The 14,668-nt window shown below is 41.9% G+C and overlaps 1 protein-coding gene across 2 annotated transcripts; it reads left to right on the forward strand.

The window, feature by feature from the left end:
* Window positions 1–848: 848 nt before the first annotated feature.
* LOC307151759 (uncharacterized protein) lies at window positions 849–11,429 on the forward strand. 2 transcript variants are annotated; one of them, XM_079859906.1, is made up of 3 exons: window positions 849–922; window positions 1,615–1,766; window positions 8,983–11,429. In XM_079859906.1, exons 2-3 carry the CDS (start codon window positions 1,682–1,684, stop codon window positions 10,677–10,679), a joined length of 1,782 nt encoding a protein of 593 aa, XP_079716032.1. In that variant the 5' UTR covers window positions 849–922; window positions 1,615–1,681; the 3' UTR covers window positions 10,680–11,429. The 2 variants fall into 2 exon arrangements, with proteins under 2 accessions (XP_079716032.1, XP_079716033.1); XM_079859907.1 differs by lacking the exon at window positions 849–922 and adding an exon at window positions 1,180–1,205.
* Window positions 11,430–14,668: the final 3,239 nt, after the last annotated feature.

A 14,668-nucleotide genomic window follows, 5' to 3' on the forward strand; every position in this document is an offset into this window, starting at 1 on the left:
ATGATTAATTTCTTACACTGCACTTTTACTCTCCTGTTTATTTTCTATTTAACTCTTTTAAAGTGTTTTTAAATGTCTTCTTATATAGTCTTTTTATATTGCCCTATGTTGCTTTTATGTTTTATGTAAAGCACTTTGAATTGCCTTGTTGTTGAAATGTGCTATACAAATAAACTCGCCTTGACAAGTCAAAAACTCATATTTTCATATCATAATAATAATCTAAAGAGTAAAATATGTTTGCGGCTTTCATACCAAATTATAATAGGTTGCACGTTTCATGTTTACCCCCTTGAATTCAGATATTTAAGAGTTTAAGGGCACACACAAACACTGGGGTTACAGTAGGCTACACGTGCTGAATGTTAAGCTAACCACAACATGGCTTACTCTGTTAAACACTAAAATGTCACGGTTCCTACACATGATACATAATGTAGATAAATAATGAACACTTGTCAAAAGAAACGAAAACACAGATACTTACAAGACCAAGGTAGAAAAATGATTGCTCGCCTGTTGCTCTCCGATATGAAACGAGAATGTCGCCCAAATAAAAGTTGAGTTTGACAAACCAAGTTTTTTGGTTTGATATTTACATAAGTAAATATCATTTTTTGCTATGGATCTTTAATAAAAAAAAAAAAAAAAACTGACTGCTGATGTAGGCTAGTTTCTGCACCCATTAGACAGAATCCCACTCACAAAAAATTCAACTCTGAAATCATCTCACATGTTTTATTTTATTTTATTATGTGTGTCTATGCACGGTCTATGCCAAACCAGTTAAGCGCAAACCACGCCCCGCAGCGATGACTCGCGTCTCTCGCGTCGCTTTTGGATTGACAGTATGGCGTCATAAGGCGGCGCCACGCTCCTGCATCTGATGCGAGCATAGGGATGCGAGTCGCCTAAAAGAAAGGTCTGTGGCTTTTATGGTTTTAAAACGTTTTAAAATAAATGTAACCCCCTCAGACAACTTAGTATTTTTTTACAATAACTGTGAGGAATTAATAAATTCCTTTACAAATGAGTGAATAAATATTGAACATTATTGAGCGTTATTTTTTATTAGTAAAGCGCATAGGCACATAAGAGAAAAGGTGCGTCTCAATTTGCTCTCTATATCCTGAATCAGCTTATCGTAAACGTGAATCAAGTCACGGGCAAGTAGTGATGGAGCAACAGAGCTTTTGAAACTCCAAGTTAGTTGAATGACTTGTTTTCACCTTTTATACACATACTTAACTGCAGACACTGAAATGACACACTGTGGTACAGTACAAATATTGTAAGTGTCCTTTATTTTACAATAAAGAACCACAATTGTCTCTTATGAGTCCTTTTTGGCAACCCTTAAAATGATTCACCCAATAATTATCTATTAAATGTGATCCACTAATCATTAAATACCAACTGAAAATCATAAGGAACAAAGTTAGGCTAAGTGTCTGTACAATTTGTCTTTATTAATTGTTAATGCTAGTTTCACCCTGACTGACTCCCTTACCAGTGCACTGACTATTGAACTAAGGACCTGATTGAGACGCACCCAGAGGTTTAGTTTGGATTTATTTTACTTGCTGTTAATTATTTTCATCTTTAACATGACAGATTGTCCAAACACACCGGAAAACTCCTGTTGAAGTGACTGAGATCCATGTGACACACTATTATAAGGATGGCGTTCATTAAAGAGGAGAGTGAAGATATAAAGATTGAAGAAAGATTCAGAGTGAAACAAGAAGATACTGAGGAACAAACAGGTTGGTTTCATTCTCAAAGCAGTGGGTTACAAGCAATGTCGGCAAATAGACGCTAGAGGGCTTTTCTCTTGTCTGTATTTACCTTATTTTTAACTTAAGAGCAGATACAGCCATTTGTAACTTAAATGTGTCAAGGCTTCTGGTCTCATCCACTTCCGAATATTGTAGCTGTACAAAAACCCGCCGTTGTGCTGATTGATATTACAAACTGTTATTTGTTTTCATATTTAAATTATTATCATAATCATAAACGCACTGGTTTGTAGTGCAAATTATTTTACCGTTTACTGCATTTGGTTATTCTTCCAGTTGTTTACCTATTTGGCTAATGAATCAAAAGTTCACGCATTTTCACAGAAAATAGCTTACTTCTGTGTTGCGAAATAAGGCCCAAATTATACTTCAGCTGTCCATGTTCCACAACGGTGCGTGTACAACAGCGTATGCACAAGGTGAATGTTGAAAAAAACAGTTGTACTGCGCATCCATCCATGCTCATTCAAACAGTTTTCTTTTGAAAGCTATGCGGATACAACTGTGTGCGAGACGAAGAGGAACGCAGTAAATGATGAATACCTGGGCATTAAGATGGATTGTGAAGCTGAGAAGATGCTAGACATTAAATGTAGCATTTTTATTGTTCTTTTTTCTTATGGAACAGTGTTATCAAAAATGTTATCAATTTTGCTTGTATTAATGAGTGAAAACATTATGTATCTGATGCTTTTCTAAGACATTCTATGAATTTTAATGTGAAAAAAGCTTAACGTGGCTTAATGTTCTAAAACAACAACCAGTTCCAATGAAAATACACACCTTATTAATAAAGCATACTTTGTACAGACAAGCAGAAGCCCAAAATATGAACACAGTGAGCTAAATTGCACAGTAACACTATAAGCAGTGTAAAAAGTAACACTGAAGCAGTGTTAGTTACTTAGATAATTAAGTGATTAATTGAGTGATGATTGTTCGATTATTGATGACACCTGATGATAACAAGTAGGGGTGGGAATCTCTAGTCACCTCATGATTCGATTTGATTACGATTCAGAGGGTAATGATTATCGATGCATTTTTTTTTGTGACTACTTGGTACTTTTAAAGCAAAGTATTTATGATGACCCATAAAGAATTTACTTCCAATACTTCTTATATTCATTTTATTAATAAAACAAATGGAAGTGATTTGGCAAGTCAACTGTAAGGTTACATTTGGCAGCATATGTCTCAACATTGCAAAGAACCTACAGGAAAATAAATGTGTGCCTGTACTAGCAGCATACTTGTAGCAAACAGTTTTCGTTCAAAAATATAGAAATATGTACCAGCAGCTCTCATACAAACATAATGCTTGTGGACTTACGCATATTCTGAATAATTAGTAACATACAAAGCCGCTTTTATACACAACTAAATATTAAAGAGTTATGACTTGAACTGTTTGCTGTATACAACAATCAAAAACAGCTTATACAAAAAAAGTGAATGAACATCTGCAGAGAGCACAGTCAAAATGTAACTTTTTGTGACTGGCATTGCACTGATACACACTGTGACTGTGTATGGCAGTGTAACGTACGTATAACAGATCGGTTTACAGCATATTGATGTGAAAACTAAACAATACAGAAAGCAGCTCTCATACAAAAAATACTAAATAGGTCACAATGAAATTGCCAATTTTCCATATGTTAGCTTTTAACGAAGAGGGTGCCATTCGAATTTGGCGCTCAGCCATCATGCATCTCTGTTATGTGCATGCCACAGACTGTCCGCACACTGCAAGTCCGCTTTAGAGTTACGCCTTTTGCATTCCGTCAATATTACGTTATTAAAGAAAAAAAAAAAAAATAGAAAATTGATTTTTGACATTTGTGAATCGATTCAGAATCGTCCACGTCCGCATCGCGATGCATCTAAGAATCGATTTTTTCCCCACCCTAACAAGCAGAATCACTGAAGGAAAGAGAAACAAAAGAACTACAACTGATTTCCAGACACAGCCTTAGATGAAAGCAACTGAAAAGACATGAAATCTCTCTTATTACAAACCAGTTTGACCTTATTTCTGTCATTCATCTACAGAAGATGTTTTTGAGAATTAACAGAGTTTTAGATGTTGATGTTTTATTGAAAATGTTTGGTTACCATTATGGTGATCAGTGTTTCCTTTAGTTGGACAGTTTGACTCTTATATTTATTTATGTTAGTCGTTGTCTTTTACCAAAACACTTTATTTGTTGCAAAGGAAGCCATAAACAAAGATTATCAGGTGATATATATATATCATCATCATAAAGAAAAACGTTTGACAAATGCCATCACTGACCAAAACAGATCACTTGTTATTAATATATTTTTACCACTTATAGTTTTTTTGCCAAAGATTCTGAATTTTAATTGCTAAATACATTGCGAAAAAAGAAAATGTAGAGACACACACACTAACATCAAGAATCAGCTTATGAATCTCAACAATGGTGACATGCTTCATGCTGCAATGCATGCTGGGACCATTAGTTCCCTTACGAGAGGTTCTCTTGTATTGCGTAAGTTTCTTACGCTACGGGTAAAGTCATCTTTTCTCGAGATATGAAGCCAAAAAATTATCCTTAATTTTTGTATTTATTGTCAACGCAGTGCAGCAGCAGGCAGAACTAGAGCCGGCTGTCTAGCGTGCTCATTGGCTGCCGTGTGGCAACTGCAGCAGCCTACCACCGAGCCTTGCGTGACGTCACGCCCAATGAGGGGCTCGGGGGCTGCTTACCTGATTTTCATCTCTTCAGAGAAGCTCTACGCATCGCTGGACTCTGAGAGAAGCCGCCGCCGTCGAAACAAGCGACCAGCAAGCTTAGGACAGCGTCTGAGGAAGCCGGTCGTCTTCGCCGCCTTCAGCCTGCCGTGCCTGCTACGCTATCCGGCGACATCAGCGAAAGAAAACGTTTGACAAATGCCATCACGAAAGTATCCTTTTGCACTACTTCTCTGTGTGTTCGCTGCTGCGACGCACGTGTCTAAAAGAGCTCGAGGCGTTTGTTGCAAAATGCCTCGCACTTTCTGTGGCTCTTGCAGAGCCCCGCTCAGCGACGGGGACGAGACCACGCAGCCCTTGCTCTGTCTTTGGGAGGCTGCGCCCACTGCGATGAACTGACTATGTCGACCCTGTGGGCTCGACTTGCCGTGTTCGACGCCGAAGCTGTCACTCCGCCTGTCTCTGGCAGGCCGCGCAAGAAGAAGCGCCGCTCCCAGAGACCAGAGACCACCGGAGTCCGATGTGGCCTTCGAGTGCTCGCCGGAACCCTTCCCTCGAGCCTCGCTCTCCCCCTCACCGCCCCCCCCCCTTCCCGACGCGCAGTTGCCGGCTTCGGCCCTCACTGCCGTCGCCTCAGGGGATGAGGCGGAGGGATATGCCATCGATGACGGCTGTTCCCTCCTGGCTTCGGATAGTGAAGAGTGGTCCGGATCACACCGCTCCGCCTCCTCTTCGACCCAGGACGCGGAACTACTTCGCCTCTTCACCAAGGCCGTCGGCCAACTAGGCCTCGAGTGGTCACCGCCGAAGGCGCCCGCGCCCAATAGACTCAACGGGTGCTTTCTACCTAGCCGCCGCCAAGCGCCTGCTTCTAGGTCAGCACCCTTCTTGCCGGAGCTCCACGCTGAGCTCTCTAAATTGTGGAACGCTCCATTCTCCGCGAGACTCCACTCTCCGCGAGACTCCACTCTCCTGCCTCCGCGACTCTCTCTCAAGTAGACGGAGCCGCCGAGAAAGGATATAACCAAATTCCCCCAGTGGAAGAGGCGGTCGCAGCGCACCTTTGCCCGCCATCCGCGAGATGGCGCTCAAAGTCTGCCCTCCCGTCTAAGGCCTGCAGGACCACGTCAGCTCTCGTCAGCCGCGCTTTCTTCGCCGCTGGACAGGCTGCTTCCGCCCTGCACTCGATGGCAGTTCTGCAGATTCTCCAGGCCGATCTCCTCCGCCAGATGGATGAGAAAGGCCCGGACCAGACTGTCGTCATGGACCTGCGCAGCGCAGCGGATCTTCCTCTTCGCGCCACTAAGTCCACAGCCCAGGCCTTTGGGAGATGCATGGCCTCGCTCACTGTCACAGAGAGACACCTTTGGTTGACGCTTGCCGACATGGGTGAATCTGAGTGGGCCGTGTTCCTCAACGCCCCGCTCTCCCCCACCGGTCTCTTCGGCCCAGCGGTAAGCGGGATTGTTGAGCGTTTTTCTGAGGTACAGAAAACCACGCAGGCCATGAACCTCTTCCTGCCACGACGCTCGAGCTCAACTGCTGGCCGCTCTCAAGCTCATCCTCCTGCACGAAGCTGTACGCAGCGGTCGTCTCAGCCTCCTTTTTCTTCGCAGCGACGACAGGGTGGCCGCCCTAGATCGCGCTCAACCAGCCGACACAGGCCGCCTCCGCCCCCCCGGGGACCCCGGCCTAAGATCGCGTTGAAACCTGAGCCTGCGAAGTCCTCCTAGCAGTCGCAAGGAGGAGAAGATGGTCGAGTCCCGCCGCGGCCGGACCACCATCAAAGCGACTCGCTCTGTCAGTCCCCTTAGAAAAGGCTACTGCAATAGTGTATACCGCAGCCAACGAGTCAGTTGCACAACTCGCTCGCCTGCACACAAACACCGTTTTTACGGCAACCCAGATAAATCTCAAAAAGAGTATAATGTCTGGTTATCCGGCTCATGCCGACGGTGTTCTGAGTGTAGAAAACGTGCCCACGTGCTCCCAGTGCTCACCCCTACACACAAGCACGATCCCCCCTGTGTCTCTCACAGAGCCCACTCACATAAAGCTGGCACGTGCCGCTCGAGTGTTAAATGTAGGAAATGTGCCCACAATTCAGTACCCACACCTACTCACTGCCCGCTCTGTTACATGGTTATCCCAGGGGACGGAACCTTTAAAGCATACCGGCCGTGTTGTGAACGTAAGCCCTGTGTCCGCTCACGAATGCTCACACTTACTGATAAACACTGTACCCCTGGCGCCGCTCACGCATCCCGCTTTTCTCGCCACAGAATGTTCTCCGTCCAAAGTGATCGAGTCATTGAGTGTAAAGCGGCCAGCCATCGCTGCCAGCGAGCCACCCTATTCAGGCATCGAGAGCTCACTCTACGAGACGGCTCTACGCGTCCAAATGGTCTGTGTTTACTAAATGGTGCACTGACAAAGGTTTAGACCCACAAACTTGTGGGGTTTCGTGGGTGCTTTGCTTCCTTCAAGAGCTGCTGGACATGGGCAGGTCCCCCTCCACGCTCAAAGTATATGTTGCGGCTATTGCAGCGTTCGCAGAATCGACGCGCGGCCAGGCAATAGGAAGGAACGAGCTCATCATCCGCTTCCTTAAGGGAGCCAGGAGGATGAATCCCCCGCCGGCCCCATCGGTTCCTATTTGGGATCTTTCTTTGGTCTTGGAAGCCCTGAAAGCTCATCCCTTTGAACCCTTAGAAACTGTGGATCTGAAATACCTCATGCTCAAAACTGTTTTTCTTATAGCCCTGTCATCAGTCAAACGCGTGGGTGACTTACACACGTTATCTGTTAACGCCGCGTGTCTCGAGTTCGGACCCAATGACTCTAAAGTCATCCTCAAACCGAGACATGGTTATGTCCCCAAGGTGATCGGCACCCCTTTCAGAGCGCAGATCATTTCGCTCTCGGCTTTGCCGGCATCCGGCAGCGAGGTCGACGGTAACCTCCTCTGCCCTGTCAGAGCGCAGAGAATTTACATCACGCGCTCTGCCGCCTTCAGGCGCTCGGAGCAGTTCTTTGTTTCGTTTGGTGGGCGCAGCTTATGCGTCTAAAGACCTGCAATGCCCTCTGGGCATCAGGGCTCATTCCACCAGAGGCATGGCCTCATCGTGGGCTTGATCCAGCGGGATTTCTATTCATGACATCTGTATGGCGGCAGGCTGGGCCTCCCCCTCTACATTTGTTAGGTTCTATAACCTGGAAGTTCCCGCCTTGCAGGCTAGACTTTTATCAGTCTAAGTCGCGATTCGACTCTCCTGGTTGAGCTGCACTATAAGGGTCGATAAAATTCAGTACAGACCGGCTGCGCCGCTCTATATATCCCCTACTGTGTGCTTATGTACATGTGCGGACCCACTCTGTTGGCCACCTTTTTCCCACTTATTTGTGTTCCCCGGGCTTCCCCCCCCCCCCCCCGGGACTTATGTAGTGGATGCTTGGTGCGCACGGTGTTGACAAGGGGTTCCCGTAGCGTAAGCAACTTACGCAATACGAGAGAACCTCTCGTAAGAGAACGTACTCGGTTACCTAATGTAACCTCGGTTCTCTCTAGAAGAGGGATCGAGTATTGCGTAACCTGCCGTGCTCGCGCCACGAGCTCATTTCGCTTCAGTCTATGAAAACCAGGTAAGCAGCCCCCCGAGCCCTTCCTTATATAGGCTAAGCCACCCCCATTCTGGCGGGCGCGACGTCATGCAAGGCTTGGTGGTAGGCTGCTGCAGTTGCCGCACGGCAGCCAATGAGCACGCTAGACAGCCGGCTCTAGGTCTGCCTGCTGCTGCACTGTGTTGACAATAAATATAAAAATGAAGGATAATATCTCGAGAAAAGATGAATTTACCCGTAGCGTAAGCAACTTACGCAATACTCGTTCCTTCTTCTAGAGAGAAACGTAACCGAGTACGTTTTATAATATGGTGGCTCCCAGCATGCATTGTCTATTGTTAAAATGTCTATTGTTAAAATAGGCAGGTGCATGTAATCTTAGGATCTCAACTGTATATTTTGGTCTGTATTATTGCAGTATTATTATTTTTCCATGCACTGCATGCAGACATGATTAATCAACAATAAAATGTATTGGTGATTATTTTTATTATCAAAAATAATCTATATTTTTTGTTGATATTAACAGTACTTGATGTAGCACTAATATCAATAATAATCGCTGCAAACTGCTATGTTGTGCAGTTTGGTCATGTTGTGAGGAAATGTAAAACTGAATGTCATTAGCATAGTGTGAAATTTAATGATAATGTTCATATAATTATCATACTTTTGTTTGATGAGATGTCTCATCGTTTACACAAGCAAGCTGGTAAAGATCAGAGATGAGACCTAAACCATGCAAATGTTTGTCGACAAATGCCTATGTTGTCGAAAGATCCAATAGCATGTTGTTGGTTTTGATGGTAAACTGGGGTTAACTTGTCTTTTTTGCTTTAGACCTGATGACACTGAAAGAGGAGAGTCAAGAACTGAATGAAACCGAAGAGAAATATCAATATGAGAAGCATGATGTCAAAAATAGAGAAAAATCCATACAGACTAAAATGAGTTTCTCACAAGAAAGAGCTCCGAAGACAGGAACTGGAAGCTTTTTCACCTGCTTTCAGTGTGGAAAGAGTTTCAAACAACATGACAGCCTTCGAGCCCACATGGGAATTCACAATGGAGAGAAGCCTTACAAATGCGAACAGTGTGAAAAGAGTTACAAACAAAAATATAACCTTGTACTCCACATGAGAATTCACAATGGAGAGAAGCTTTTCACCTGCCAACAGTGTGGAAAGAGTTACAATCAAAAACATGACCTTGGACTCCACATGAGAATTCACAATGGAGAGAAGCCTTACAAATGTGACCAGTGTGGAAAGAGTTACAAAATTAAAGTAAGCCTTAAAAACCACACGAGGATTCACTCAGGGGACAACCGTTTTACATGTAATCAGTGTGAAAAGAGTTTCTGCAATAAAAATAGCCTCACGAGGCACATGCTACTTCACACTGGAGAGAAGCCTTACAAATGCAAAGAGTGTGGCAAAAGTTTCACACATAAATCATCCCTTGTTTCGCACATGAGAATACACACTGGAGAAAGCCCGTTCACCTGCGAACAGTGTGGGAAGAGCTTTGCACAAAAAGGAACTCTTCAGATTCACATGAGAATTCACACTGGAGAAACACCGTTCACATGTGATCAGTGTGGGAAGAGTTTCAATCATAAATCAACCTTTCTTACACACATGAGAGTTCACACTGGCGAAGCACCATTCACATGTGATCAGTGTGGGAAGGGTTTTAATTATAAATCAACCCTTAATGCACACATGACAGTTCACACTCGAGAGAAGCCTTACACCTGCGAACTGTGTGGGAAGAGCTTCAGACGAAAAGAAAATCTTAAGAATCACATGACAACTCACACAGGAGAGAAGCCATTCATATGTGTTGAGTGTGGAAAACGTTTTATTTATTACCGTGGCCTTAATTTACATATGAAGATTCACTCAGGAGAGCAATGTCCTCATTGTGGAAGGAGATTCCTAGACAAGAAACGCCTTGACAAGCACATAATAATTCACACTGGTGAGAAGTGCCAGCAGTGTGGAAAGACTTTCAGATTTAAAGGATACCTTAAGGTTCACATGAGAATTCATACTGGAGAGAAGCCTTTCACATGCTCTCACTGTGGAAAGAGTTTCAATTGGAACACAAGCCTTCAGGTTCACATGAGACATCACACTGGAGAGAAACCTTATAGATGTGTTCAGTGCAAGAAGAGTTTCACATATCAAGGATACCTGAAGCGCCATTTGCAAACTCATTCTATAAAGAAATTGCAGGGCTCTAAATGTGACAAAAAGTCTACAAAAGTCTACAAAAGTCTGAAGTCTACAAAAAGGAGCAATTTCAAAAATCACCTGCGCATTCACTCTGAAGAAAGACAATTTGAATGTGATAAGTGTAATAAAATTTTTATTTTGCCATCACACTTACAGATACATCTGAAAAGTCATGCAGATGTCAGACGTTATTTTTGTTCTTTGTGTGGAAAGAGATTTAAATGGCTTGGTCATTTAAAATGGCATCAGAAAACACGTATCTGTGTGAAACTAAGGCTACGTTCACGTAACAGCTGAATGAGGGACAGACATAATAGTGTACATTCATGACCATTTGCATTCTTCACCTCTTTATAACTTTGCCTTGAGACTTTTTTTTGGTCATGTATATATGAACTCCCGTGGCTGCACCTCATCATCTGCTTTAATATAGTTTAGTTGCTCTGAAACTTTTTTTATCCTAAGGCACACTATTGTGAATCTTTTTCTTTTCATAATACAATGATGAGCTCATGATGAACAAAAACGTGTTGAAAATGAATTGCACCAAGCAGTCCTCGCTGTAGTTACAACATTAAATCACAGCATGCCACAGGAAATGTGTTCAAAAGCATCCACTACAAATACTTCCATTAAAGTTCATTTAAAAAAAAATTAACTTCTGGATAATTATTTCATATAATTTCAGTGTTTAACTCCTTTAATAAGAGTGGTATATTTCATCTAAATGTGGGAATGGAAAGGTTCAAATGGAAAAATGAGTTTAAAATTATTCTTTCTTTCTTCGCTCCATCAATAAAAGAGTGTGTGTACTGTCTAGAGAGTCCGCAAATATTTATGCTAGTTAATTTTTTTTTTATAAATCCCTGTGTGTTGAAAATTGCATATGCACATTTCTATGCCCATTTTGTGCATATGCAACGTTTATACATCAGGCCCCTGCTCCAGAGCAGATTTTATTCTGGGTTAGAGATCGCAAACCAAAACTGGACCAATCAGCTGTGAGCAAAGTGACAAATCTGATGCAGTAAAGACCCTCCCCCTGTATCTCTCGCTCCAAATTAAAAACAGTTTCTGGTGAAAGAATTTTAGAGACAAAATTGTTAGTTTTTTTGCTGTTAATTCATATGAATTAGCTCATAATCTCAGCTCGTAACTCATAATGTCTTCAGAATTAATTTAATTGTCAGTTAATATTAAACTTTGCATTAACATTAATATAAATGTATACATGTAAATACAAGCTTTAATATATATTTAATATATATTAAATGTCCAAGCTTGGATGTTTTCTTCTGTGCTCTTTGTGAACCTATATAAGTTAAATTCAGTTGATTCATTTGCACTGAAATTGTAGATATTTTCAGCTGCCTTCTCAAACTTTTGCTGCCACAGCAGTATTCTTCCTCTAAATGTTTAAGTTCATGCTACATTTATTATGATCTCTTCTTCTTCAACAAAGAAGTGAATAGAGCCAGTTCTTGTGAGAAGTGAATCTTGTGGAAAAGTGAATTTAATTTGGGTAGGAGCCCAACAGGGCTGAGCTCTCGCTCTCTCCGGACATCCAAATGGCCCCCTCATGGAGTTTAGATACTTCAGTATCACAGTGTTGACAGATCTGCCCTTCTAAATGCTAATGTTGCTTATGGTTAGCCTGATAGCTGAAGAGCCACATTAGAAAGAGTGGCATCTGGTTAGAATTCTAAGCTAACTAACATAAGGCAACAAACAGAGGCTAGGTCAACTTCGGAGATGAATATCTCGGGAACTGTAGTGAATATCAAAAATCTTCAGTCAGTTCAGTTCAGTCATTTACGGCTTGGTCCAAAGATCATCTGATCAAATTTTTGACAAAATTGAGCAAGATTTGAAGGAGGAGTAGCGAAAAAAACTGTTTTTCATTTGCTCCCCGCGGACAGTCACATTGTTGGAAAATGACAAACTAGATATTGTTGGAATCGGTATAAGCCAAGGAATATAATGACATTAAGAAATCAAATTTTGAACAATGTTTTCAAAAGTTATAAGCATTTTTGCAAAAAAACTTATATCTCTGGAACACTAGGTGGCACTCTATTCAAACTTCTCATGTACCTTCAGGACATTGTGTCGGTGATCCATACTAAATTTTGTGAAGATAATGTCAAATAGTTTAAAAGTTATTACAAATTATGACAAAATTCAAAATGGCGGACAGGTACATCCACGTGGTACACAAAATCGGTATCCACGGATTCGGCATGACGCAAGGAATCCATAGATACCACATTTATGATTCTGACAAACTGTTCAAAAGTTATTGGCCAAAATAGCTATTTTTCATATCTCATGACCCGTAGGTGGCGCTGTTCCCAACTTTGGCATGGAAACTCAGATCATGCTTCTGATGAAGTGTACCAATTTTCGTTTCGATTGATCAAACTTTAGCCAAGATGCAGCCTTTTAACCAATTTTGGGTGGACCTTGTTAAGTTTGCGACACCATAACTTTTGAACAAAGATGAATAAAAAAAATCTGTTCAGTCATTTCTGTGCGGCTCAGTCCAAAGATCATTTGGGCAAATTTTGGACAAAATTGAACAAAATTTGAAGGAGTAGTAGCGAAAAAACTGAATACTGTACTTTTCAAAATAGCCACTACTGTAATGGGCGGAGTCTTAATGTAAGCTATTGATTGTGATCACCATGATGAGAGGAATCAGGTGTACTAAGTTTCATTTTTATAGATCAAAGGGTTCAAAAGTTATAACCATTTCAATGTTTAATTTTTGAACTGGTGGTGGCGCTATAGAGTTGGTCCTAGAGACTCAAAAATTAGTCCAATTACTATTCATTACCATAACTAGAAGTGTACCAAATTTCATCTTTTTTGATTGGCTTGGTGGCCTTTCAGGGCTTGGCCCCTAATAATAAGAAAACTAACGGATACAATAGGGGCTATCCCCTTCGGGGCTGGGCCCCTAAATATGCATTTACATAGTAAGTATCTATACTGCCTAACTCAGATGGCAAAAATGTAATAAAAGTACTGAATTATAAAAACTGGCAGTAATTGGTATGCTAGCTATTTAAGGAGGAGATAGCCTGAGGGAAAGAACTGTTTTTATACCTAGATGTTCTAGTGCACAGAGATCTATAATGTCTGCCCGAGTGCCGAAGTGCAAACAGGCTGTTGAGAAGGTGTGTGATGATGATTCATGCCCGTTTCTTCACTCTGCAGATGTACAAGTCCTATAGGTTTGGCAGGTGCACACCAATTACCCTGTCAGGTCTGTTGTTCAACCTCTTATTTGTATGGTGTGGATGAGGCCAATGACTGTAGTGTCTGCAAACTTCAGGAGTTTGACAAAGGTATCAGAGAAGTAGAGGGAGAAGAGCATTGGGAAGAGCACACATCCTTGTTGAGCACCAGTGCTGTAGGTGTTGGAAGTGAATTTTCCCACAAGCTGTCTCACAAGCTTCTGCCTGTCTGTCTGTCAGGAAGTTGATTATCAAATGACATGGAGTTGTGTACAGAGAGCTGGCTTAGTTTTGTCAGGCCCAGTTTCAGACTAGCTTCACTATCTAAAAAAGTTTACCAAAAGTTTAATAAAAAATGTATTATACCTTATGTATTGTTCTTGTAGGGCCCGCCCGATCTGCCCAGCGATGGTTTCCGATGAGCGGATGAAGGTTTCTGCACATTCTGTCTTTTCCTTGTGGCAAAGTAATTTAATTCCAATTAAACTGTTAGCTGACTCCATTTTATCACGACCTCAAATTTAGGTTAGAATGCCAATTGATTATTGACAATTATATAAAAATTTATCTACTTTTGATTATTCTATTCAACTCCTTATTGTAATTACACTTGTCCATTTGGATTCCTTTAACACTTTAGTCTTGTACCGGCCGGGTATTTCGGATCTCAAACTCACAAGCTTGTCAGTCTCGGCCATTAGACAGAGGCGGTTGAATAATATTAGACGGCCGCACTCTACTTGCTCATTATAATATATAATTTAGTCCCCATAGATCTGAACACACTTAATTAAGGTAAGACTATGTCTAACCAGAGGTTATGACCATTACCATAGAGCCAAGCTGACCAACTTAACTTACTCTAATGGTAACTTTATATAAGCATGCTGTGGTTTTCCACATACAATTAGTAAGAATAATATTACAATAATTAGAGGTTGAGGCTCACCCCTATTTAGATTGGTCTAACACCCAGTTGTTCTAAATGGAAAACCCATTATTAGCCTCTACAGTCTAATGCCAATACATGACTAATGCCAATGTGTT

The sequence above is a fragment of the Squalius cephalus genome, assembly GCF_949319135.1.
Source record: "Squalius cephalus genome assembly, chromosome: 23".
NCBI classification, from domain to species: Eukaryota; Metazoa; Chordata; class Actinopteri; order Cypriniformes; family Leuciscidae; genus Squalius; species Squalius cephalus.